Raw genomic sequence first — 27,321 nt, forward strand, 5'->3', positions numbered from 1 at the left:
AGCTCGATGGTTGCTCCTTTTATGTCTTTACTTTCAGATGAGATTTGAGATCTACTTTAGCTTCACTGGCTAGTGGCTACCCAGTCCACTGACCCTGCATCCTTGTTGAATGCTGGAGGCCGACACAGAAGCACTGCTTTAGCTTTATCAGCAGGCAGAGAGCCAGGTTGTTTGCATCTTTTCTGGCACCATTCTCTGCTAACTTGGCTAACTCGGTCTTGGAATCTCCTTTCATCCAATCCTTTTGAGCATCATTAGTGCTAGAAATGGTGTACGTACATGTCATGTCCAAAGCAAGACATGCACACGAGCCCTCCTGATAGATCATTGATAGAACTAAAATGTTCTGGTGATTTTTTGGACTATGATCATTAGTGATAATCCATCCGCCCCCACTGCTCTTTACTGAAAAATCAATGCTTATTTGCCCTTAAACTGATATAGCTTTCTACTTATTCTTTTTTTTTTTTTAACCCCATCCTCTTTGGTAACCGGCGCTAGCCATGCTTAAATGGATTTATGCAATATCCTGACCTGTGTGCATCTGCACCAAATTGCCATGCCATTTTGTACTCTGCCCTAATCTCTGCCAGCAAGGTAGAAAGAACGTGAGAGACCCACAATTTGAGAAGAGGAAAGCTATCATTAAAGGATCATGCCTGCAACATGGTTCAACATAACAAACATCAAAAACGCTGCACTAACTGTTTCTGACTGCCAGAAGCCTCCCGTTCATCTATATTTAAACAATAATAGTCGTCGTCATTGCCTCATCATCAGGTCATCCTACAACTGAACAATGGCTCCTATTTCAGACATTTTTCATACAATAAGGCTGCTTCTATTTGTCCAGTCAGAGTAGTCCCACTGTTCCATGGAATCCAGCAAACAAAGCTCATGAGGAATTCTGCAATCACCATAGCAACCATTCAATTCCATCCAAGGGATTTTTGTTTCAGCCTTCATCCAGCCTGGCTTTGAGGTTACGTGAATCAAAGTTCAATAAACAATAGTAACCCCCCAACTACTTCAAAGACAAAGAATTAATAATGATAAAAATAGCCATCTCCATCCATATACCTTAATAACGCAGTCATAAACTGTATCTTGAAAATATCTTGTTCAACAAATCACCTAAAACATACTCACACAAGACACTGAAGGCAATAAAAGTAACTTATATAAACACACTATTTACACCACATTTCCTAATCTGCATATCCACAATAACAGCACCAAATCATAGGAAATTACTACGAAGAGAATCCAAAACTGGAAAAAACTAGCGTCCATTTGGTCTTACTTAAAGAGTGGTGTTGGCTTGGAGGAGGCCATCCCTTATTTGTGCAGCAATGTCCCTCACAGCCCCAGGCCCATGAGGAATGAACACAGAAGTGGACTTAGAGGATGCTCCAATGTCTTTCATGGTGTCGAAGTACTGGGTCACCAGCACCATATCCATGACATCCTTTGCTGTTGTCCCAGGCACATTTACCGAGAAGGCAAGCACACTGTCCCTCAGCCCATCCACAATAGCCTGGCGTTGGCGTGCTATACCAAGCCCTGCTAAGTATTTTGATTCTGCATCTCCTTCAGCCCGCTTGATCTGCAGTATTTTCTCAGCTTCAGCCTTTTCATTTGCTGCCACCCTGAGCCTAGCAGCTGTTGCAACAGTTGATAGTAGATGTAAGAAAAAGTCATGTTAACATCTAGCAAAAATAACTTGAATAAAGTTGCGAAACCTTTTACTCTTGAACAGTCAGCAAAAGTGGGACAGGTCCACCATGCAATGGAATTTTCGTGGTTCCAGCAGTGTGAGTCCCACATCATGAACTGAGATGCACGATGCATGGCTGCCTATGCATTGCATGAGCCATGAGTGATGCCATCGTGAAAGTATTGTGATGGTCCCGTGTAGTGCCAGCCACAAATCATGCACTAAGATGCATAAAATGTATGGCCTTCTGCACTTCACGTGGTCATGGGCATCAATGCGCAACATTAATCATGCATCACAATATGATACATGCACCAGTGTTGCAACATCATGGTCCAATAAACATTAAACCTACTCTTTTATCATGTCTCCCTTTAGCTTTCGTTTATATCCATTAATAAACTCCCCTGCACATGATCACATCACAGCCAAATCTGTCATCTGTTATTTGTACTACAGGCATTGCTGGGTGATCATATCTGATATGCACAGCATTACTCATTACATGGGCATGGGAATCAATGCACAGCATTGCTCATGCATCTCAATATGATGCGCGCACCAGTGTTGCATCAGAACATCCAATGGTCCAATGAGTATTAGATCTACTGTGTTACCATGCTTGTCTCCCTTTAACTTAATTCATATCCATTAATCAACTCCCATGTACATGATCAAATCACAGCCATATCCATCATCTGTTATGTTGTATGACAGGCATTGCTGTGTGATCATATCTGAAACCAGTGACCAACAACCAGTTGGGCCATTATCGCACCCTGCTTTCAGAATATGGAAAACATACTAATGCACTGGCTTGTAAATTATTCCAAATTTACATTATGGAATCCAACAAAAAAGAAAATCTTGTGACAGCAACCTATGTTATACAGGTATGCATGCGCACTTATTACTAGTGGCAGGCAACATAAGTTGGCATTTCAGATTTCGGGTGAAAAATGGATCATGTATCCTAAAGAAGAAGAGCATGCACTAATTCACCATGAAAAATTCACATTTAGAAAGAAGAGCACTCTAACAGGAGGGCAAAGATCATCAATTAATGTCAAGGACATAAAGATTGAAAAATAGACTTGCCTGCATTAATCTCATTCATTGCTCTCTTAACATGTTCATCAGGCTCAATATCCACAATGAGTGTTTGAACTATCGCGTATCCATACAATGACATTGCCTATCAGAAAAGGTGAGGTCATTTGACTAATTTGTCTGGCTGAAATATAATATTGAATAAAAAGATTGATTACCTTTTCAAGTTCATCTTCCACAGCTTTCGCAATATCATTCTTCTGCTCAAATACGTCATCTAAGTTCAGCTTTGGAACACTTGCCCTGATGACTGTCAGCAACAGAACATCTCTCAGGAATCTACTGTTTATGGATTTAAGTTTTCATCACATGTTTAATATACAACTACAGTTGACTGGTAAAAACAGTTTCATCACGTTCAAACTGACATCCTGCCAAATTTCATAACTAGTTAATAAAGACACTAACAAAATCCATATAGTAGCAGAGCCTACAGGAGCCAGTAATCAATGACGAGGATTCGAAATATAACTTGCCTCGCCTGTTTAACAGCAATTCAGATGGTTAAAAAAGGAAAAAAAGTAAAAATAAAAGATTGGATCCAAACCAATAAAAAAACTTTATCAACTCTGGAGCAAAAACACATGCTTGTGTATTCTATGCACATTAGGTTTCATTGAATAAGAATACAGACAGAAGATCTCATGAAAATAATTTTTTAAAAAAGTTATAATATAAGACTTCATGAAAGATTTGGACCATGCATTTACAATTTCAATATAAGTTTGTCAGGAGACTGAATTGGGAAACTAGTGCGAAGCGGGCTTTGAGAAACACATAATTTGCATTCTCAAGAAAACAAATACACCCATGTCCCTCGTAACCTCATATTTCTTTCACTATGCGTGACTTATCATGTTTTACATAATTGGATTCACATCAACCATTTGATCGGACTCCATAAGATTATGGACTTACCAATAACAAATTTTCTTCTTTAATAAAAACAAAATAAAATTAAATTGAAAAAGATAAGGAAAGAGGTTTTAAACCAACTCTGTTATTTAATCCATTATCATGTGACGAGGGGGAGAGCGGGGTGGAGGAGTTGGAGGGAAGTTAGACATGGATGGGGTGCATGGGAGATAGCATAGAAGATGTGATCCATGTTTTCTTTTTCCCGCATTGTGGCAGGGCGGGGGTTAGAGGTGAGCATTGGGCCGGGCCGCCCATGGCCCGGCACGGCCCAGCACGAAGCAGCTACAGTAACGGGCCGTGCTAGGCACGGCTTATAAAAGGAGGCCGGGCTGGGTTAAGAATTTCTGGCCCACGGGCCGAGCCCAGCACAGCCCATAAGGGCCTGGGCAGGCACGATTCGTGGGCCAAGCACGGCACGGCCCGCGGGCCAGCAATTGAATATATTAATTATTAGAGAAATAATGACTTTAGATGCAAGGGTCTGAGGGCAGGCCGATATGACCTTGAAAAACCTCTGCGCTTCTTCTCTCCCTCTACTCCTTCCGACCTGAGTTCTCTCCCGGGCATTCCGCTCTCCCGTCCGTTCGCGACTTTGATGGAAGCTGCGCTGCGTCAGCAGCGGCAGCGGCAGCGATTCCTTTAATGCGTGCATCCCGCTGGGTGGTGCTCCGCCTATGCGACTCCCTCCTCCACCCTCCCCGACAATCGCTCTTTTCGCCCCGCACCACCTCCGTCTTCGAATCTGAATCCATCCTTGTGCCCTTCGCCTCCTCTTTTCCCGTTCTTCATCCACCCTCCCGACGAGAGGACGAAGCTCCGCCTTGCAGGCTTCTTCTCCTCTTCCCCTCCGCCGCCGGCGCTCACTTCTTTACGGCTCTCGGTTCATTCCCTGTTTCCTCGAAAGGTTTTTCTAGGGATTTCTCCTCATCAACGAGGCCTTCTGGGATCAGCTCCTCTGCTGCTCTCCTTTCCTTCGTGCGCAGTTGGGTTTCTCCTCGCCCCACCTTCGTGCCAGGCACGGCCCGTCTCGTGCCTAGCACGGCCCGTGCCAAGCCCGGCATGGCCCGCCACCCCACGGGCCTAGGGTCGTGCCGGGCTTAGCCTTTAGGTTAAGCGGGCCGTGCTAGGCACGGGCCGTTTAGTAACAGGCCGGGCCAGGCACGACCCGTTTGGTCTGTGGCCCGGTGGACCTAGGCTAGGCCGAGCCCGGCACGGCCCGATGCCCATCTCTAGCGGGGGTGGTCCTAGCCAAATATTGTGCTTGTGGTACCCCTTCTTCATGGGCGTTGCTGTCCCACTCCACACTGCTGCAACCGATCAACACCATATACTACTACTATATTATTTTTTTTTATTTTTTTAAAATTAGTCATCCATGTGTAACCTCTTTGTAATTATTCATCTATATCTATATTTTTTTAATGATTTTTTATAATGCTTCCTACTTCCCACTTTAAACTTTTTTCTTTAACCACATTTTCCTGCTTCCTGCTTTCGTATTATTTCCCAAATCCGTTTTACATAATGCAACCATTGTTTGGACAACAAGGATCATGGTCAGCATAATCAGAGCATTGGCTGTTCAGAATTACAAAAAATGTATCATTTTTCAAGGACGAAATGCAAATCAAAACCAATTATGTTGGCAAAGATCATATGTTGGGACGAAACAGCACCTAACAAACTTGAATCCACAGCAAAACTAGTAGACTTCGTAAATTAAATCCCAAGGTCCTGTAACCAAGTGGGAAGCATAACTTCTCATATTGAATGAAATTAGAAGTTCAGATCTTGTGTTACAAAACTATAAGACAGGTTGTATGTATGTGCTCTTGCCGTATGCGTCTGCATGCATGTCAACAATTCAGAGGAAACGAACAAAGAAAGGTACTTAACATGCATGGAGAAATTGTTAAGGACAGGATATAAATAAGCCTCAAGCACTATACAGCCCCCTCTTTCTTTACAATATTTTTAGAAAGACCAACGACTCTTTACAATTATCTTAGATGAATTTAACGCTCATTTCAAGAAAGGATACCTGTATATACATTGTTTGGAAATGAAATAATGTCAATTGATAAGAATCTTAAAGTTCATAAAAACATATGGAAAAAAAAAAGGTTCAGGGGATGATTTTTTCAACAGTCCATTCAAGTCTTGGTAGCAGAAAACTTTTATCTGGAGTGTTCAACCCGCTTGGGAATCTCTTAAGAAGCTCAGGCTTGCACCATCTTCCTAGGCACTTCCTAAACTAAAATATTGAAAGCTCCAATTCCCTGTACCCATACTCAGATACACTCTTAACACCCACGTCCCACTCAAGGGACTGTTTGGTCGTTGCTTCTCCTTTTCAAAAGTTACGGAAGACGAAGCGCTTTTTTCACTTTTCTTCTCATAGAAGCACTTCTTGGATAATGTACCAAATACTTTTTTTTTTCCAGGAAGTAATTTTTTGCTTTAAAAGTTAGAAAAGGACTTTTTTTGAGCAACTACAAACAGGCCCAAAGCAGCCAAGTTACAAGTAATCAAACACTATCAAATGCAATTTTCCATGGAAATAAAAATAAAATGACCCTGGTCAATCTATTTAATTGGGCATCCAATGTGTTCATTTTCATTATTACGAGAAAGAATGGAAACTAACAAATATGTATCTAACAAATCTCAAATGCATAGCAAAGTGGTGATAGTTTTGAGCATGCCTTAAGACTAGGGATGCAAATGGGTCGGGTCGGGTCGGGTCATAAGTGACCCCGGCCCAAACCGGTTTCTTGTTCGGCTCCTAATTTTGGACCCAAACCCAACCCAATAGAAGATTGAGTTAGGTCGGGTCCACCGCTATAATTTTTGACACAACGGATCATTCAGATCAGGTCGAGTCGGGTCGGGTCCATGTATAACCCAGACCCAACCCAAAAAATTCAGGTCCAGTTCGAGTCTGGTTCGAGTTAACCTATCCATGGCTTTAGAATTTACTGCAGCCCACGGGCTCAAATAATTTTACAGATTCGATTCGAGTCAGATCGGATCGTAGGATTGAAAATCCAAAACTACCCAAATTTCAAATAGGTCAAATCGGATCGGGTCTGAATTCAATAAACCTAGAACCGACCCGACCCAAAAAATGGATCGGGTCCAATTTTAAGACCCGACCCAGCCCCACAAGTCCTCCAAAATGGGTCGGATCGAGTCTAAGCTGGTCGGGTCAGGTCACAGGTCAACCCGACCTATTTGCAGCCTTACTTAAGACTTAAAAGAAAAAAATTGTAAGATATCAAAGAAGACCTAACATCTCACATGGCGTAGAATCTTAAGGCCCTTGCATATAAGAATGCTAGGGTGAATATGTGATAAAAGTTGAAATGATAAAGTGAAAAAGAGTAAATTGAAGCAAGTGTTGGAATTGCATGAAGTGGTGGAGAGGCAATTAGAATGGTAATGACCAAGCAAAATGAGTTGAGGCAGTTTTGGTGACAAGAGGCTCAAAGATGCTTTGGAGGAGTTTGAGAAGGGAGGGAATAAAGCAAAATACGCCATCTCGGCATCGGGCCCCATATCGGTGCCATCCTGTCTTTATGTCAATACGCCCCTCATACCGTGTACTGATATCGAACCGATATGGTACGGTACGCCCCGTACCATCTGGTTCAGTATGATATGGCGTACCATGAAACGAGGACAAAATTTTGACAAAAAAAAGAAACTGTTTCGGAAAAAATATTAAACAATTTCAAATTTTATAAAAACTAAAAAAGGGTTTGTGATGCCACAAGCAAGAAGTTGGAATTAGACTTGTTAATTGTAATCCATTTCACCCTGATAAGCAGTGACAAAGTGCATGGTGTGACAATGATATTGGAATTCACACTGTTTAGTATATTCTGAAGGCTAAATCATTGAAAACATTTATACACATTGATACTTCATATTCTTCTTATCTATGTATCAAGTGCAAATTGCACCGTGCATCAAGCCACTAAAATCTGAATTGATATGTATGTAAGCTCTGAAAGAATAATGATTCTTAATCTATGTTGCCTCAGCTAATTTATGGACATTGGATACAAGATCAAAACGGATGGGAACTATGGGATCTATACATCCAAAAGATTGTGATCATTACTGATCAATATATGGCACACTGATCATACACCCTCTAGTGTCCAGTTGTCATATGCATGGGTATACAAAATGATCTAAAGAGATAAATATTTATATTTTTGTTAATTATAATTGAAGAAGATAACTTCAAGCTATAAAGGAAAGAACAAAATCAATTATTCTAGAATTCTATAGTTGACTTCCTAACTTATGCAAGAGATAATAACTAAGCATAGATATGAAAAATCAGCAACATCCAATGGGATGGCATTCAATATCATAAAAAAGAGTTTGACTACACTAGAAGGTGAATGCAATCATACCATCAAAAACATAAGATTGAATTTGTTCCCTTGTGTTGCTAAGTTTGTAGAAAGCATCAGATGCCTTGTCAGCAAGAGCACGGTATTGTATAGATGCAACAACAGTGACAAACACATTATCCTGAAACACCAAGAAGCTACCCATAAGACTTGATAGATTCAATTGATCCATAATGCTTACTGCACCTTCAATACTAACAGAACCCAAAAGCAGAATAGGAAATAAAAATAACAGACTAATATGAGCAGGAAAATAAAAAATAAATGTGAAATCACATAAGATGGTGTTTGTCTAATAGAATACACTTCATGCTTCACATCTAATTTGATTCAAGAAAAATGTTTCATGTATTTTGCATCTTCTTGTCTTTGAACTTTAATTTTGAAGCAAATTATCCATAAAAAATGAAATGCAAGTACAAACCACTCATAGTCTCCATTTCAGTTGGCCTTTTCTTTAACGGTTTTCCTTTATGCAGAACATAAGCAAATAAGATTTAATTATACGAAGCACTTGGATTTTGATATTTCTCTGATTCAAAGTTGCCAAAAGCTCAAGATGCGCAAGGCAACAAGGTTTCTTGGAGCCTAGGTGCCAGGTGCAAAGCCAGGCATGCACCTTGACAAAGTGAGGCACGATGGTGTAAATATATACATAATAATGAATATATGATATTGAACACATTCAACAATGAATTACCAACATATCAGCACAAAATACAAATGTAAAAGCACTAGATTTCAGATCTACGTGCATATAAACGACATGGCATGTCAAATGTCAAATATCAAATGCTCAAATATAAAGTCAACTAACTAACCCAACAGTAACACAATAGTTACTACCAAATAAGAAATACGACAAAATCAAATTACAAACAAGCAAAAAGTGTTCAAGGATCAATTATCTGAACTCAAAGGTCAACACATGAAGAAGAAGAAGAAGAAGAAGAAGCACAGCCACTGTGTTAAAATAGACAAGGCACTTCTCTGGCCACCAGAAGGAACAGTTCATCCTCTGTTTCTGATGGATAGAGAAGCACTATTAATGGATATTTTTTTAAAAAAAGGGAAGCATAAATGCCACCCAGGCAGCTTTATTACTTGAAGGGAAATTTACAGATGCACCATTAATGGATTAGAAAAGGCATGCTTTCTCGTGCGTGGGTTTTTCTGCAAAGCACACAAACAGCACACCTTTTTAGCACCCAACTGAATTTGCTTGCTTTTCCTTGCAGTAGGCAAGGCTCAAGAGTGACGCCTAGGTGTGCCTTGTGTCTTTGGCATGCCTCTGGCAACACTAAACAAAATGTCAAAGATTTATCAGGAAATGATGCAAAAGATAGTGTTATCTTGACTATATTTCTTTCCAGAACATAATCTAATTATACCAATGATGTTGATGATGATGATGGCAATCTATAAGACTTCATATTAAGTGTAGACTAAAAGAAGAAAAAATAAATAAAAAAGAGAGCAGTTAGGGAAACACACCTTTGTCTTTGTTTCACAACGAACATCAAGTTGTTGCACACGCAATGAGAGGTAGCCAGCAATCTGCTGCCCGCAACACCAAGGTAAGAAGTGGAATCCAGGATCAAGCACATCAGCGAACCTACCAAAAGTTTCTTTGATGGCCACAGTTGACTGGTCCACTTGTAAGCAACAACAAGCCTGCCCCATTTCTTAACTGATGACAGTACAAGAAAAAAAAGGAAAAAATCATTTAAGACATGACCATGCTATCAACCTTGTTCATGTATTTTGGAGACATCAATGGGAGGCTGTTTACCAATTCCTATTAGACTGCATCCACAGTCACTGCAAGCTTCTTCCATGTTCAAATTTTAAGCAAGCTAAGTTACAACTAGGTGGGCATGCTTGGTCGATATAGTGATAATTTGAGAACCACCTAACAGAATGGCCTATTTATAAATTGCAAATATATTTCTAATGGGTACAATCTGTGTAAAAAGCATGGGTACAAACATAACGTTACCTTCAGTCTTACAATCAGATATGTTTATGAGAACTTTATAGTCTATGGTTCAAATTTCTAAGATCCTGCACATCTATTGTGGACATAGCAAAATAAAAATTCGGTAATAGACTGAAACAACTGGCTGCAACTGATACTCATATATCAAGATGCTCAAACTAGGCCAGTGAATCCATGTCCCTACAGCAGTGGAAAAAAAATAGATATCACTTGCAGTAATACTTCACAGAGTTTATATATGAGGAACAAGATAATCATCTCCACATCATAAAAACCAATATCCTTCATCCACCACTCGATATGGTGTGAAGGAAATGTAATTCGTACGAACTTTTAAAACCAAATATGTGCCAGCCTGTAAATGTTAGATTGGAAAATAGCTTCACAGAATCGTTGATAATCAAGGTTACACATTCATATTAAGAAGCAAGCAACAGCTAAACATGAAATTTAATTCTCAGGCAGAGAGACAGAGAGAGAGTAACACATCATCCCTAGTCTTGACATGTAGTATAAGTACAAAAATCATTATTTTATAATCATCAGATACTTCATTCATCAATTCCATCTCCTTTTAAGAAACTCAAAGGCTGTGTTTGGTTCAGGAAATAGGAATACACATTCTTTTTGGAATATTCCGCAAGGAACTCCTGTTTTTGTTTGGCTAAAATTTCCGAAGCAGTTCTAGGCCGAGGGTGTTTCATCCATGAATAAAGACAGGATGGTATAAAAGAGGGCTTTATTCCAGGAATAAAATTATTCCAGCCTCTTCCCTTGATCCTGCTTTTTTCCCAAACCAAATGCACTCCAAAGTCCTTTTGCACAGCACAGCAGGTTCTAAGCTACAACCCTCAAGACAATAGCATCACAAGCAATTGATTTTGAGAACTATAATTAGCATCGATAAGATAGCCCTGGCATCAGAAGATTACCTTCAAAACAGCTGCAAGAATGCTATCCTAGAACAAGGTTTCGGATATTGCAAACTGGTCTATATCAATAAATAGTGTGGGAGAGAGGATAATTCTATTAGCAAAATGACAAAGCAGTAAAGACCTTTCAAATACTGGCAAATCTTGTAATCCTTCAAAAGTCAACATGCTGGCCGCCGGAAAACAAGATACTAATCTATACCAGGTGCTACGAACATACTAATCTTTATCTATTAAAACCTGGACCACTAAAGCATACAATAGCCATTTGGCCATTTGGCGACCTAACATTTGGAAGAGCATATAACAGTCCATCCTGGCAACCTTAATTTCTTTATTTAATTCCGGAAGGATATTTTCAACTCCCAAGGCCTAATACACCAATTCCTTGGTGAGTGCAACTGGGGGTGGCATTGCCCTAATTCCAAAACAATTTTCTCATCCTCTCATTTCTTCCTTCACCCAAACGATTTCCAGCCATTCCAGGAGGATAAACCTAAATCCAACCAATCTGAAGATGGCAATCCAGAAAAATTATTAAAATAAATAACAATAATAAAACAAAATATTTCGCTGCAATTTTCTCATTCTGTCATTTTCTTCTATTACCAAACGATTTCCGAGGATAAACCTAAATCCAACCAATCTGAAGATGGAAACCCAGAAAAATTATTAAACAAATAACGATAATAAAACAAAATATTTCGGTGGAGATCTCAAGCAACTTGCTTACGCAGATAGTTTGTGGAAATTTTGGAAAGTTTTCTCCAGGTAGAAGATGCAAGATCAAGGAAGACACAAGAAATCACGTCCCCGACCTATCAAGAACCGGTTCTCGTGGACCATATCCAAAACCATTAATACTAGCAGGTCGATGCGACCTTTCTCTAAACCCTAATTTCCAATCTTCCAACCCACTGAATCAAAGCAATCAGAGCCACGCATCAATTTATCGCCTCGAAAACACGAGGAAACAACAACAATCCAAAAGAAAGACGCAAGAATTCCCCTTCCCGGAAAAAAAATCCATATTTAGCTGGCTCATCAGACGACGGAACAAAACCTAAGAAAGATCGCAGAAAGAGAGAAGAGGTTTCGCATTACCTCGGAAGCAGGAAGCGAGGAAGAATCCCGTGATTGAATTGGCAATGCTTCCCAAGCCCCTTCTCACTCGCTCCGTCAAGAACCCGGAAGTTCTCCGAAAACCGGGAATAGCCGGTTTGCAATTGTCCGGGTGTTGACCGTTGACAGACTGGCGTTATCTTCATTCCTACTCAAAGGTATTAACATACTCCGCGGCCGATCGGAAGCGTTGGGCAAAGCTGAGCTGGCAGCGTCGTGGAGGTCCTACATGAGTTTTTTTTTTTTTTCACAGTATGAGTCCAGCAAACAAAAATAGAAAAAAAAAATGGCAAAGAAAACTTAAAATTGTCCAAATTTGACAACAAGAGAAAGTTGTAGCTGGAGTTGAGTCCAAAATAAAGCTTGAGATTGGTGGCCAAACATGCCACCAATCTCAAGCATGAGAAGCTTAAGATTTGTTTAGGGAATGTTCTTTAGAATTCTTCAACAAATCTTTTTGTCCAGTTGATTAATATTTAATTTGATAATTCCTACAAATATATCCATGCTTGAATAATTTAATTTATCTAAATTATCAAAAAAAATATTCTGATAATTTTTTCAATCCTTGATGCCAATTTAACTTGCATCAATCCAAGTAAGCAATACAGGTTGGACACTTCTTTTGTGAGAGTGGAAGGGTGGTTGGAACTTTTCCTGTACAAAATTCTACATGTTAATGATCCGCCCACGACAACCCCTCCCACTTGAAAAGAAAACAAGTGGGAATAACTTTTTTGAAAGTTGATATGATGTGTCATTTTCTATGTCCGCTCAACTAATACATAAGACTTTATGCTCCATTTGATTGCAAGATAATGCCAGCAAAATGCTGCTTTTGATGTTATCTTGCCAAGTGGAATATCTTTTTGCTAAAAGAATAGTCTAGTTAAAGACCCTATCAGGAATAAATTTAAACCCTAAAGGAAACTAATCTTTTACATTTCTTGAATGCTTTTAGCTGCTATTTGTGTAATAAATGAAATTGATAAACGAATTTAACGCAACCAAACAAAATTTTGAGTTATCTCTGGAATAAACGAATCTTAGAGAGATACCATGAATTAATAAGGATGGCTAAATGGAAATTTTCTTTGTCCTAACCAAACAAGACATGAGGAAAAACTGACATATTGAATGGCCACTCTATGATTGCAATCTCTCCACCAACAAATCTAGAATTCTAAAACTAGGGGCATTAACAAGAGAAGCCCTACTGGCCTTTCAAACTATGGGCGGGCTTGGCTCAAGATCAACTTGCTTGCTCATTTTTTAGATTAAATATCTCTTAGCAAATATTCGTTGCTTCATCTATTCTCAGCATAATATATAAATTAGAGGACCTTCATTGTAGCAATCAAGGTTCGCTGTACCAGTACCGAACTCCATACCGGTGGCGTACTAGTATAGGCGTACCGAGTGTTGATACGGTACGGTACGCGGGGTACGCTAGGCATACTGACCCTGACATATCAGTATCGGTACCCACCGGTATGCTCAGTACCAATATAGTATGTTTGGTACGGACTGGTACCGGTCGGTACCGCATATCATGATAGCAATGAAACTATATTTTGCTTAAAAGGCTACATACGTAAGGAAAAATAGAAACCATATGAAACCATACAAATTTGTATGTTTATAGATCATACTACTAAAAGAACACGAGGAAAAATAGAAACTTTGGAGCATTGATGTAACTTACATAAGAAGTTTGTTTTTTTTTTTTTTTTTGGCTTTGGACATTTTTAAGTAGAGAAACTGCTTTGCCTGATCCCTAGCCAGAAACTGGTGCATTGTTTGTCAAAATTCTATATATCTTCATTCTGCCCAAAGTATCCATGCATAAAATAGAAAACTTCGACCTGTTCGCTGCATTCACATATTTTTGTCAGTATTAAAATAACACTAGATGTAATGCATGTGAGCCCAATAGCTTTAAAAGAAACAAGAATCTATCAACTGGAGCAACAATGTTAGAAGAGTGAGTGAATCCAAATTCGATCAGGCAACAATGAGGATCCCATATCAACAATCCAAGCCGTTAATATGATATATTATCTTTAAATTATTTACATATACAAAATTATATAATTTGAACAACCTGATCTACACATTTAATGATTAAAATTTTTTTATGCAATTTAAATAATATAATATAATATATTTTTTGTGTACTTAATATATCGAATGGGAATTTTCAAATTATATGATTTATTATATGGATCTGATTATCGGTGTCGGATCTCCAAATTGTATATATATAGATAGATGATATCCATCAAACATGATGTCCTTAGAATTACTGTAATTAACAATTTTGCTATTAAGATTAACTTTAAATGTATGAATGCAACTTCAGACCAGAGCATGTCGTAGCTCCAGTAACTCATTGACACAACCATGCTGCCTTATTGAATGCTTGAAATTGCCCTTGAGACAATGATTTAGCTTATCAGCAGACAGAGCCATGTTGTGACAGATGTGATCGTTAGAGATTCGACGATTCCTGGTTGGACCGATTCAAGCGATTGAACCTGGGTTTGGTGAATGGAAATTGGCCTTAGGTGTAATAGGACTCCCAGTTACTGCGCGCGATCGTATACTGAGGTGCTTTGCGTAGTCTTCTCTATCCTTATTCCCTGTGACGGTTGACCGACCCGCGTAAGGTGCCGGTCCCTGCCTGCTTGGGTTCTTCGGCAACCGCTCTTCTATTTTGCTAGAATTTTTTCCTAGTGAGGGACTGGAACAAAACGAAAGTAACCTACTATGAGGATGGGCAATAGAGCACGCTTTCCGCCTTGGGAGGGAAGTTAGCCTCGTCCGGCCCTGCTTCTACTTACGATCAAAAGCCTTGCCACGAGTGAGAAGCCAGTGACGAATCTAGATACAAATGGAGATCCGCGGAGCCATCTTTCGCGGAGTACCCCTCTTTTAGTGAACCTGGGGAGTTGTCAGCGGCTCGACCATTCTTTGCAAAAAACAAGAATCTGAAGTATGACTGGCCAGATGAGCATCCAACCTGATCTTTTATCAGCCATTCAGCAGCAAGACCTTAATAGATAGGGCAGCTCCGGTGGCCTTAGAAAGGCCTAAGGCCGCAACATGCTATGCCATTCATTCCAGGATCAACCTGACCACAGAACTATGACCAACTACCAAGTAATCATTTTTTTCCCAGCATTGTGCTGATGGACCAACTCGTCCTAGTATGTAGAAAGGAAAGTATAACCGATGATCTATCACTTTAAGCTTGATAAAAATTACAGAGAGGCTTTAAAAAAGAAAAAAGAAAAGAAATAGGGAAAAATAGGAACATTCCCCATGATTCTTCAGTCTGAATCATTCACAAACTCTTCAAGCCCCGAGAACAAACCTGATAACACTGTAAAACCTCCTTCAACTCAATTGACTATATCAAGCAACTGACAATTACTATAACAAGACAAAAGACAATGGAAGCATCAAATTATAAATATCTTCAGAGTCATTCTTTTGAGGTAACTTGTAACCAACAAAGGTTGACTCCAGTCCCCCCACACCTCCATCAACCTTTATCCCCAGCAGCCCTCAGACTTCTTATCACCAGACATACAACACAGAGATCACCACAGTCCTGCACACTTCTCGCCATTCAAGATCTCCAATTCCTCGGAATAACTTACAGGAATATATGTGCTCATGGTTGTTTGTCATTGGCCTTTGGCGACTGGCGGTATGGAGAAGGATGTGAACCATTAGAGAGGGTTCTTACAGGCTGGTGCCCATATCTTGGAAATGAAGCATGTGGTTTCAAACCATTTCTTCCAGTCTGGTTATTGCTGTTTGCTGCAGCACGTTCTGCTTGCATTGACTGAAACAAGTACGAAGAGCTTGCCATGTCTTTGAGGTTTATTAATGGTTTGAGCACTTCCACTACATCGCTCATTAAGGGCCTGGACTTGGGATCACGACTGAGGCAGGCATGTGCCAGCTGGGCAGCTTTCTGGGCACCTTTGATTGAGAAGTTGCCATCTAGGCGAGGATCTATAAGTCTGAAGAAGCGTCGTCTTTCTCCTAGATGGGGGCGTGCCCACTCCACCAGGTTGTGCTCGCCATTTGGTCGGTTTTTGTCCATGGACCTTCGCCCTGTCATCATTTCAAGTAGCACAACCCCAAAACTGTAGACATCACTCTTTGATGTCAGATGTCCTGGAAAAATAAAGTTAGGTACACATAAGTTGACAAAATCAGAAAGTAAACTGCAAAATGCCAAAAAATAGAACAGGATCAGTCAGTGTTGAGCTCCGTGAGGGCATGAACCATAACCACTGGCAAGAGCAAACTGCAAATAGAGTTGCATGCCCACCTGAACATTTTCTCCATTTTCTACGATCTAGAGAGCTTTCCTTGGCAGTGCCCCTTTAAATACCTCACTAAGCTTTTGAAATGTCTAGCCTCCAATAACCCTTATGTTAGCTTTTCAAGAAGAATCATCCACAGCGCCACAAAATTTAAGACCACACTCACAGATCAGAACAAATGTTGTAGCTTCCGCCTAATGGTCCCACCCAAGTAGTATTTTATCACAATTTTGTAGTAATGGAACTCAGCTCCAGTCACTCAATTTTAAGAACGTACAAAGATACAACATTACTAAGTTTCCAGCCCCCATCTACCTCATAGTCTGCAGTAACTCTACTCCAATATACCAATACTTACCAACTACTAGCCGTATCCATCTAGCCATAAAAGTCAAGTCAGTATTTCTTTCACTATTAATACTTCACCTGCAAAAACAATTCTGACCTATATATTTTGAATTTCTCATTTGAAATTTAATAACACTATCAGATCATTACTAACGAAAGTTGCCTGAATTTTTCAGATTAATAAGACCACTAGAAGCATCCTGAATACATAGAAATAGGGAGATCCAGGAAGTGGAATGCAAGTGCAAGTCTAAAGAGACTGACAGTTGAAAATTTTATCTCCCCTTTCGCATGGCAAATTTCTCTCCAACATAACTAATATGTCCTAGATAGAAAAAGAAAACCACGTCTCTGACAAGAGACTAGGACAGAAACTAGGATTGGTTAAGCAATTCATCCTGTACGTAAGTTACAAGCTTGCCCACTGACACTGCTTTAATTTCCACAAAGTTCAATGGAAGCCATGAAGTTGCTTTAAGTAACACGAGACAAGCAAATATTCAAATGATGTTCGTCTGGATTGTTACAGAGTACAGACAATGAACAAATTGCCCGACAAACTGAAGGCTGGGATATAAGCAACATAAAATATAATACTCTGATGCAGCACTCAGAAAACAATAATAGCATCAACATGAATGCATCATGCAGTCTGATATTTGCTGATATTCTATGATGAATTAAATCTTACTTTTGGTACATTAAATGAATCATGTAGGTAATCAGCATGGTATATACTTGGTAAACAAAATGGCATCAGCATGAATGTAGAATGTAGCCTTCTATTTCCTGATACCCTACAATGGAATCTTACTGTTGGTAAATCAACTTTTTTCCTTTGGTACATTACATGAATCGTGTAGGCAATCAATGTAGTATGCACTTAGTAAATTGAATTCGAAGAAAACCATGCCTTACCAAAGCATGAGAACAAAGCAAGTTTATTGAAAGCATACAGAACTTGAACACTTGAGAAAACTTAAAAAACAATAGAGGCAAGACCAAATCAAGCATAATAGGATATTATATTGCAGCATATACTGATTAGCCTGCTCTGACCTTTTTAATACATTAAACCGTAAAATCTTTTTTAAAAAAAAAGAAGCAAATGACAAAGTTTAGAGTGATACTAACAAAAATCAGTAACAATTCAAGGATGACTCACCTGTCATTACATACTCTGGAGCTGCATATCCATATGTTCCCATCACTCGTGTTGACACATGAGTTTTATCACCATCCGGAGCATCCTTAGCAAGCCCGAAGTCTGAAAGCTTTGCATTATAGTCCTAGAAGAGCACATTCTCATAAATAATCATATTAATAAATGAAAAGAGATATAAAACTTGTTACATACCGCATCTAATAGAATGTTGGATGTTTTAAAGTCACGATATATCACTGGTCTTTCTGCTTCCTCATGAAGAAAAGCAAGGCCCCTCGCAGCACCCAGAGCAATCTTCATTCGTATGGGCCAGGGGAGAGGCAGGGACCCTGTTGCATAAAGCATAGTTGATAGGAGGGATTAGATATTGACAAAAGGCAATAGTTCACTCATCATTTCAACTGCAACAACAGCAGCAGCAGCAAATTAAGATATAACACTAAGATTGATAGTGCAAATAAAGGCCATTGTAAAGTTCCAAGAGCCTGACAGAGCCGTAAATAACAATTAAAGTGAGACAATAAATTCATGGCATAAAAAATGGTTGATCATGGTTATTAGGAAGACAAAAAAAGGGAAAAAGCCTTAAAAGGAGTTTCATACAGATGTCTAAAGCTAGAACTCATCTTGCTATCTTTTATGATGGACGCAAGTAGATACTAAATAGGGAAAATAAAAAGGATTGCCACAGTTGAAACCATGATAGGGTAGCAGGAATATCTTTAGAGTATAAGATGAGGACACTCTCTTATGGTTCATCATAAAAAAGTTGCAGCCTCACAATAAAGAATGAGAACCGAACATATGATAATAATGTTCTCGGAGATGAAGAGTCAAATTATTATGAAGGGTAGCAAGATGGTTCCCATCTTACCACCGATGGAAATTCATCCGGTTATAATGAAGAGAAAGATGCAAGGCTGGCAATGCACAAGAACTTAAATGGATTTGTGTTTCAGTTTGTATGGTCATAATCTCTTTTGTGCCTGTCTTTTCCCCCTGCCAAAGAAATGAGTACAGTAACATACCATGTGGTGTTTTATAGTTCAGTTTTAGCTACCGAATCAAAATCTTAAATACTGATCTTAGCTAACTGCTGATACTGAGCTGAAATAAACATAACAAATCTGGATAGTAGAGGCTGCACATTAGCAGCAATTTTTTAATCATGGGTGTACATGCTATAATCATATTTCTTTCCGGAAAATCCCCGACATTAAAAGTTCAAATTACATTATACCAGTAAATGAATAAGTGTTTGGCAGATTCCAAGATTAAAGACCATAAACCAGCACTAGAGAAGACATCTTAAACACAATATAAGTACTAAACCTTAATACAGACTACATTGTAACTAAAAGCAACCAGACTATGCTGTGACTCTAATGCACAATTTCTATTGCACACTTTTAAGGAAAAGAAAACAGCATTTCTTCAAGGAGACACATAAGAATCAAAAAATAATACAACAGTCAAATTCTAAAGGCTCACAGCCTGGCAAGTTAGCCTATTTTGAATATTTTGTCATGGCTTTTCATAGATAACTAACATGGTACCTACTACAAACAATATCAAACAGAGATAATAGGGCAGTCGCATACTTCTGAAAAGATGGTTTTCAAGACTTCCTCGCGGCATAAACTCATATACCAGCAGTCTTTGATCATCTTCAATACAGTAACCAATCAACTTTACTAAATTTGGATGTTGAAGCTCGCCAAGATAATTAACTTCCGCCTGCAAATACATTAACAACATTCATGTTTAATGAGAACTTTGAAAGGGATATATGCTTGTCATTCATTATTGAAGAACTCAAGATTGGACTCAGGAAACATTATATATACCAGCCATTCTTTATGCCCTTGAAGTCCGTCATGGTTGAGTGTTTTGACGGCAACGGTTAACCCTGTACCAGGTTTTACAGGAGCAGTTCCATTCTCCTCAATCCATCCTTTGAAGACACAACCAAAACCTCCCTCTCCCAGAAGGCTCTCCGGTCTAAAGTTCCTTGTGGCAGACTTAAGCTCATGGAAAGTAAACTTTCGCAACTGAGATGCAACCTTTAATTCTTCACCTACTTTAGAAGTAGATGAATTGCTTTCAGCATTACTGGTGGTTGTGGAGCCAGAGACTACTGGTGCAGTTGGTTGGTCCCTGCTACCGTCATTCGTGGATTTACTTTCTGCTGCCCCATGCACAATAGCAGTAGTTAAACAGCTGTTAGAAGATAATGAAAAGCTATAGCAAGAATAACCTCCCAACTGGACAGAACCCACGGAAGCTAAGCATGCACATCAATGGAAACACTGAAGAAGCGGCTACTTGCACCTAAGACATGAGTTAATCAAGCTGGATAATTAATGTAAGAAAAGACCCTGACAATTGGCATAGTTACCAAGTGAGCTGGAGTATCAAAGAATCCAAATCTACAACCTCCAAAACACAACAGCTTGATACAGCTAGTATTTGGACACTTGGACATAATACCCAACATATGTGCATGCTTAAATTAATTTCACCATACAGAGAGAGAGGGGGGGAGGCATTAACTACAGTGTGAGTTTCATTCAAAGAGCAAAAATGAGAAGGAAACAGGGAACTTTTTACCATTGAACTCCAATACCCAATTTCTCCACTCATGGTTTCATAGTGTGGTTAAATTTTCCAATTTTTAAGGGAGGAAAAAAATAAAAGCACAGCCTCAATACTATGAAAAATCATTCTAAATATAATGTATTGATAAAAAATGATCCATCAGAAATATGCTTGTCATCAAGAAGGATCTTGATCCATGCTTACAGAAGAGTGTTTTAAAAGAGCAAGGTTTCTAAAAGTACAGGTGTCTTAATGGAACTGGTTGGCGACTGATGAATCAAATCTTAGTTTGTCCACTAATATTTTTACATAAATACTTATAAAAAAAAGGTAAATATGAAACAGAAAGACTTCCTAGAAGGGCTTTTAAGATCAAACAGATGCATTGGTAATTTAAACTATGATTCCAATAAAATATTAAAAACATTTTTTGCAAATAATGATTATTCTAAAAATAGAATTGCATGATTCAATAAAGAAAATACACAAAATAACCTTAAGAGATATATTACATCATGGTTGGTAAGATTGCAAATGAATCCATGTTTTATTAAAGCAATATCCTACATAGATGATACATTTCGAAGATATAACTATGGGCATGTACCATGCACATGCTTCATTCAAAAGAAGAAGCATTTGATGGATGACTATAATCCCATCACTCATGACTCATTGAAGTAGATATGATGCATATACTCCATATTTTAGTCTATTTATTTCATTAGCATTCTCGGTCATTTCTCAGAGAACAAATGTGAAGGAGAGTCTTAAGTAAAAGAAATGTGTACTTATAGAAGGAAAGTGAGACTGATGACCTCGAGTGCAAATTTCTATCCAAATTTGTCTTGTATATAATTAGACCTGTGCAAAGGAGCTTGACCCACCTGGCCTGGCCTGGCCTAACTTGGCTTTCATCGGGCTTCGATCGGGGTTTCTAGCATGTTGGATCGAGTCAGGTCTCAATTTTTTTGGCCTGACAAAAATCAGATCAAGCTCAAGTTTGGCATTCTTTTAACCTAGTTCGGCCTGGCTCAACATAGTATATTATTAAATTAATTTATATCAAAATAATGTTATATATTTTTTATTTTAATTTAATAAAATTGAAGAGAGAGAGAGAGAGATGGGAGACACCCCCTAGGTCTCTCCTCAATCTCAACGCCACAACATGCCCTCATTCCATCTACCCTGACCTAGACAACCTCTCCTTCCCTCTGCACTCTCTCCTTGCCACCACCAACATAACCATCGCAAGCCACTTTCTCCTCTCTCCCTCTCTAATCGCCACTGCCGTCCCTATTGGCATCCTCGCCCTCACCATCCTCCTCCTCCGCCGCCTCCTCTCTCTCTCTCTCTCTCTTCCCCTCCCCCCCCCAACCCATCCATCCGCCGCCTCCTCTCTCTCTCTCTCTCTCTCTCTTTCTCTCTCTCTCTCTCTCTCTCTCTCTCTCTCTCGTCCCCTCCCCCCCCCCCCCCAACCCATCCATCCACCACCACCACCTTTGATGTGAAGCCTTGACCACCTCCGCTGAACACTCCTACCCCACCTTCCCCGCCAATGTACTTTGCGATGCCTCCTCTTCTTCCACCCTCTCTCTCTCAATAATCAAAGGCTGGCTTATGTTAGACCCCATTTGGTTGGGCCGAGGCAAATCTGAATCGGTCTGATTTACACAAGTTAGTTGGCTTAGGCATGGCCCCTCCCCATTTAGCGTCGAACTAGGCTTGACCTTCGACTTTCATACCTAATATCGGGCTGGGTGGGCGTCAAGCTTTTTGTGTTGGTATGGGACCTTGGCTCGAACCAAACCTTGCCCTACACAACATGTGCTCAAGTTTATATATAATAGAGGCATTAGGATACAAGAATATAAAAAAGCATAAATGATCTCCAGTTTCTTAATTAGTTTTCTTTTTCCTTTTTCTTTTTTCCTTTACTGCTGTTTTTTATTCTTTTGATGTTAGACTGAAGAAAGATTAAAAAAGAGCATTCTTCTTCAGCGTTAAGGCCCAAAGTGGCTCATCTCAGGCATACCACTCCTTCACCCTCTAGTTTAGCCAGTTTCAAGCCAAACAGACAACTTATTTCCAAGATCTAGCCATACATAACAGGTTAAAATAAGCAAGTTATGACTGTACTTTTGCGTACTGGTTGTTTAACAAGTATCGGCCATTTCTTGATTCCACGAGACAAAGTGTACCACCAGCAAGCCCTCAAGGAAACGTTCTGAACAATAAATACTGAACCAACAATAACACAGGTTGCCTCAAATACATTTTTCCTTATGAATACAAGAGTAAGCGGAAGGCAATTAACAGGGGGCTAGCAAATGTCATTTCCAACTTTCACTATGGAAGCGCAGACTGATCGTCTAAAATTCAGATGCAGATTTTCTTGTTAATGTAAAAGCTAAAGAAGGTTTACCTTATATTTGCAATATCTCATTACTATCAATCCATGCTCACAAGACCCATGCTTTATCACCTTTGTATATAATATTACTCTTTTATCAAACTAGATAGTCATGATCAAAAGTTTTCTTTGAATTGTCAGCCATATCTTACTTGCCCGATTTTCCTTCCATTGACATGTGGGAAGACTTGGACATCATTTAATTATGTAAGGATAAAGATACATAGCATCTGACCATGGATCAAATTAGAACCCTGAAAATGTTCTCTTGCCTTAAAATGAGGAAGCTGGAAACAAGATCCTAACCTCATTATTATATATGAAAAAGCAGCAAGTGTTATGATTTTCCAAAACCAACATCTCTATACCTAATATCATCGTGCAGAAAGAGATAAGCCGCCCCTTGTGAGAGGCATACTCAGCTCCCTATCATCACGACTCCTCTTTCCATGTCAATTATGTGTGCGCATACCCAATTCCTGTACAAACTACGTAGCACCCCCACAGATCACCAGCTAATCTTCTCGCATCTTCCCCACCTCATCACCATGCATCAGTGTAATGTGACTCCTACATTTAATACTTCTATTAATGATGCACACAGAATTATTCATCCTTGAACAGAATATGAAGAATGAGACTAAGACTACATGACTGTTAATTTCTGTTCTGCCATAATTAACAAAAAAGAAGAAAGCCACAAGAATAAGCTTGTATGCCATAATGAGAAAGTAAGCATTTCCGGCAAGATTCGCCGTCTCGGTACCGGACTCCAAATGGGTGCCACACTAGCACAGCGTTGATTCGGTACAGAATTTTTTTGGCGTACCGAATATCGATACGCCATCCATACCGGATACCGGTAGCGAACTGGTATAGTATAGTACATCCCATACCGTCCGGTTCAGGCCGATACGACATATCTTGATTTCCAGTATTATTACCAGATAGTCAAAGCACTATCTTTATTCCCAAATCATCTTCAAATGGCCATTCTCCTGCCTAATCTTCAGATTCTCCTACAAGTTGCCTATTTTCTCCCTAATCTTCAGCTGAGCCCCTTCCAACTTCCCTGCATCCCCCTTACATATCAATCTAATGGAACTTCTACATCCCAATGCGTAACTTTATAATGCATGTAAAATGATTCAAATCCTCAAACAGAATGCCATGGACTGAACTGACAGCCATCCCACAAACATATGACAAAGCAACTCTAGACCCAAGAGGAAACACAATTTATGGAACTTCCAAACTAGTCAGTCAACAAAATCTTTCAGAACAAAGTTCGTTTTATTCGTCAAATGCCAACACATCCCACAGCAAAAAAATGAAATGTAATAAGAATAGGCATGGGCACCTCTAAGAAGAAAACCATTTCACCATGTTATTTTTAAAAGAATTAAAGCATTGCCATGAATAAATTCACAAGTTCTCAAAGTCAACCCTGAAAAAGGGTTAAATCAAATCTTCGGCTCAATTCCTTCCAACCTGCTTATTTTCCCTTAACTCTTCAATTGATTAGCCTCCAACTTCGCTACCTCCCCCTTGCATGTCTGTTGAAAACCACTCTTATCACATGCCTCAATTTAAAAATGCATGGAAAATGGCTCAAAAGAAAGATAGAAACCTCTTCGCTTTCCAACCTCTGTTCTTGCCTTATTTCAATAAACATATGATAAAAGCACTTGTGGGAACAAAAGAAAATGGCTCAAATTACTAGAAATTGGGACCCCCAGATTTATCAGTAAATGAAAATTTTCACAAATTTCAACATGTACATTTTGTAGAGGATGAAGTTTTGATACTATTCCCACAAGCTAAAGCCTCATCATGAGTTCCAATCCCCACTCTAAATTGCCTTCCTCCCCCTAACCTTCAATTTCTTCTCCAACTTGTGTATGTTTCCTCCTAATCTACAGCGAATGCCCTACAATTTCCCCACCTCATCCTTGTAAATTGACTGAAAGAAAACTCCTGCATTCAATAGTTCAATTAATAATGCATGAAAAATATAAAGTACCGATAAATATCACATGCCATTGAAGCTCCTCCCCTGCCATTATTTTCACAAGGAACGTGCCAGAAATTATTCTAGAGTAAAAAAGAAAATGACTACAATCGCAAGGTACGTAATAACCTGAATTAATGTAAGTTAAATTAAGTTAATATATTAACTAAAATTGTTAACAGAAACTTGATAACCTGAACAAAATTGAAAACAGAAACTTTCCAACTTAAGTTCGTTTACTTTATTAAAAAGCAAAACATGTCATACCATAAATAGAAATGATGCAATTACAATATACATGGGCACCACCACAAGGACAACGTAATGACATCTTGGCATTATTTGCAGAGGGACAAGGCATTGTTATTGACTCAAGGTAATGCATTTCCAATGACCCATTGAACTACTTACATCCTTACAATCAGCAGCTAGTTCCTCTCCGAACTACCTAATGTTCCCTTACTCTTCAGTTCAACTACTCCAACTTGCGAATTTTCCATTAAACGTCAAACAATATGGCAACTCGCATTACCAATCTTCAATTTATAATTCATGCATATTACCTCAAATGCTCAAACCCAGTGGGAACTAAATCAGCATAAAAACCATGTGGCAATTTTAAATCTATTTTGCCTTTGTTTCAGCAAACACGTGGCAAAAGCGACTCATATTGAAAGATACTAAATCTCTCAAGTTCAGTAGTCACATACTAAGATAACTAGTTAGCCCAAGGGCAACCAATTCAAGGATCGAGCAATAGAAACAGGCATTCACACGTCCTCGAAGGATAAAAAGCAAGGACCATTCCAAATTGTTCGCACATAGTCATAACATTCGTGACCAATAACCACGAAGCAACAAAGATCTAATCTAAAACTTGAAAGGAATCAGAAACACTAACAAAGCAGCAACCATAACAAGACACTACAACTACCATGCAAAGCCAGATCGAAGAGAGAACATGTGGGTGAGCTAGCAGATTACCGCAATGAGTGCTGGCACTGCTGATGGATGTGTCCACTTTGGATCTCGACGAGATGCAACTCCACATCAATCTGCACTTAATCCAACATCCAGTTGCCTCGCTCTTCTTCTTCTTCTTCTTACTCCCCTTGTCCTTCCCTTTCCCAACGCTGCCCCATCCCTCCAATTTAACCTCCTCGGGACACAACCCCATCCCTCAAAATCTCATTCCAACTCGAAATCAAAGATCCCAGCAAGGAAACCCGAACCCCTCTCTCCCGCAGAGATTCCTTCTTCAGAGATCGACCCTAAAAACTCTTCTCCGCCAAAAATCTCCCCACAAATCTGCATCAAAACCGCTACGGGAAACCAAGATTCCCACTTCAGAAAAGTAATCAACGAATTCAGAGCTCGAAACCCTAAACCAAGAAGAGAGAATCGAACCAGGTGGAGTGGTACCGAGATCGAAGAGCGGCCAGGGAGCGCGAGATTTCTCCTCCGAATATCCGAAACCCTCAGGGCTTCCTCGCCGAGGGAGCTTTAGAACTCGCTTGGAGACGGAGGTGGCGGCGGAGTGGAGAACTGGTCACGGTCGCCTGCCCGAAGGGCTGCGTGGGTGGGACCGTTGGGGGGCTCAGACGAGGAGAGCAGGGAGCGGGCAACTGCCCGAGGTAACGGCGTCAGCGAGCATTGGACGGTGAGGGAGCCAGAGAAGAAAGCGATACCTTGGCTTAGAAAGAGAAAGAGGGGGGGGGGGGGGGGGGGAAGAAGAATGTGGGAATGGGGAGAGAGAAGAGATCAGAGGGGAAAAAAGGCACGAGAGTGCGGAAAATGCGGGCAGGGCGGGCAGGGAGTGGGAATTTAGCAAAGACCGAGGGTGGTAGAATGTGCTGCGTGTTGTTTTGGTGAGGATATTTTTTGCATAGATAACTCCATAAATGTTATATGCGGTAGATGAATCTGCCGTCGGCTTTTCTACTGAAAGAAATCTGGTCCGTTTGTAATTGGTGTCCGATACTCGTGTCTCCATTCCTCGTGTGCATGACGGGCGCAGGAGCGGTGTGATGTACACAGTTTTTCTTCTTCTTTTTTTTTGGTTAATCGTGCGCGTCGCTCGCGGGGTAGCATCCGTTATGGTGCGAGCGTGCGCGGGGAACGTTTCCGCCCGGAGCCAATGTTTGCCTTCCTCTTCATTTAGCAGTATTTTTTTTTTGTTGTTGTTTTTTTTTGGTACACTCACAACTCGCACTAG

General features: G+C 39.7%; 2 protein-coding genes across 9 annotated transcripts; both read right to left on the bottom strand.

Annotated features, from left to right (window-relative positions):
- Positions 1–1,050: 1,050 nt before the first annotated feature.
- On the bottom strand, positions 1,051–12,450 carry LOC120110422 (hypersensitive-induced response protein 1). 3 transcript variants are annotated; one of them, XM_039125295.2, is made up of 6 exons: positions 12,208–12,450; positions 9,667–9,862; positions 8,173–8,293; positions 2,986–3,077; positions 2,816–2,912; positions 1,051–1,662 (listed from the first exon to the last, which is right to left on the bottom strand). In XM_039125295.2, exons 2-6 carry the CDS (start codon positions 9,853–9,855, stop codon positions 1,304–1,306), a joined length of 858 nt encoding a protein of 285 aa, XP_038981223.1. In that variant the 5' UTR covers positions 9,856–9,862; positions 12,208–12,450; the 3' UTR covers positions 1,051–1,303. The 3 variants fall into 3 exon arrangements, with proteins under 3 accessions (XP_038981223.1, XP_038981224.1, XP_038981225.1); XM_039125296.2 differs by having other exon boundaries at positions 11,837–12,216; XM_039125297.3 differs by lacking the exon at positions 12,208–12,450 and adding an exon at positions 11,104–12,190.
- Positions 12,451–15,437: 2,987 nt separating this feature from the next.
- Positions 15,438–26,963, bottom strand: LOC108510695 (serine/threonine-protein kinase PBL34-like). Of its 6 annotated transcripts, none has more exons than XM_039125292.3 (7): positions 26,514–26,963; positions 26,091–26,414; positions 19,929–20,269; positions 19,683–19,818; positions 18,274–18,410; positions 18,082–18,205; positions 15,438–16,416 (listed from the first exon to the last, which is right to left on the bottom strand). In XM_039125292.3, exons 2-7 carry the CDS (start codon positions 26,281–26,283, stop codon positions 15,905–15,907), a joined length of 1,443 nt encoding a protein of 480 aa, XP_038981220.1. In that variant the 5' UTR covers positions 26,284–26,414; positions 26,514–26,963; the 3' UTR covers positions 15,438–15,904. The 6 variants fall into 6 exon arrangements, with proteins under 6 accessions (XP_038981220.1, XP_038981222.1, XP_038981221.1 ...); XM_039125294.3 differs by having other exon boundaries at positions 19,929–20,266; positions 26,091–26,428; positions 26,529–26,948; XM_039125293.3 differs by having other exon boundaries at positions 19,929–20,266; positions 26,091–26,428; positions 26,514–26,942.
- Positions 26,964–27,321: the final 358 nt, after the last annotated feature.

This window comes from Phoenix dactylifera, chromosome 1 (genome assembly GCF_051530095.1).
Source record: "Phoenix dactylifera cultivar Ajwa chromosome 1, Ajwa_hap1_PhDact_Kaust_v1.1, whole genome shotgun sequence".
NCBI lineage: Eukaryota > Viridiplantae > Streptophyta > Magnoliopsida > Arecales > Arecaceae > Phoenix > Phoenix dactylifera.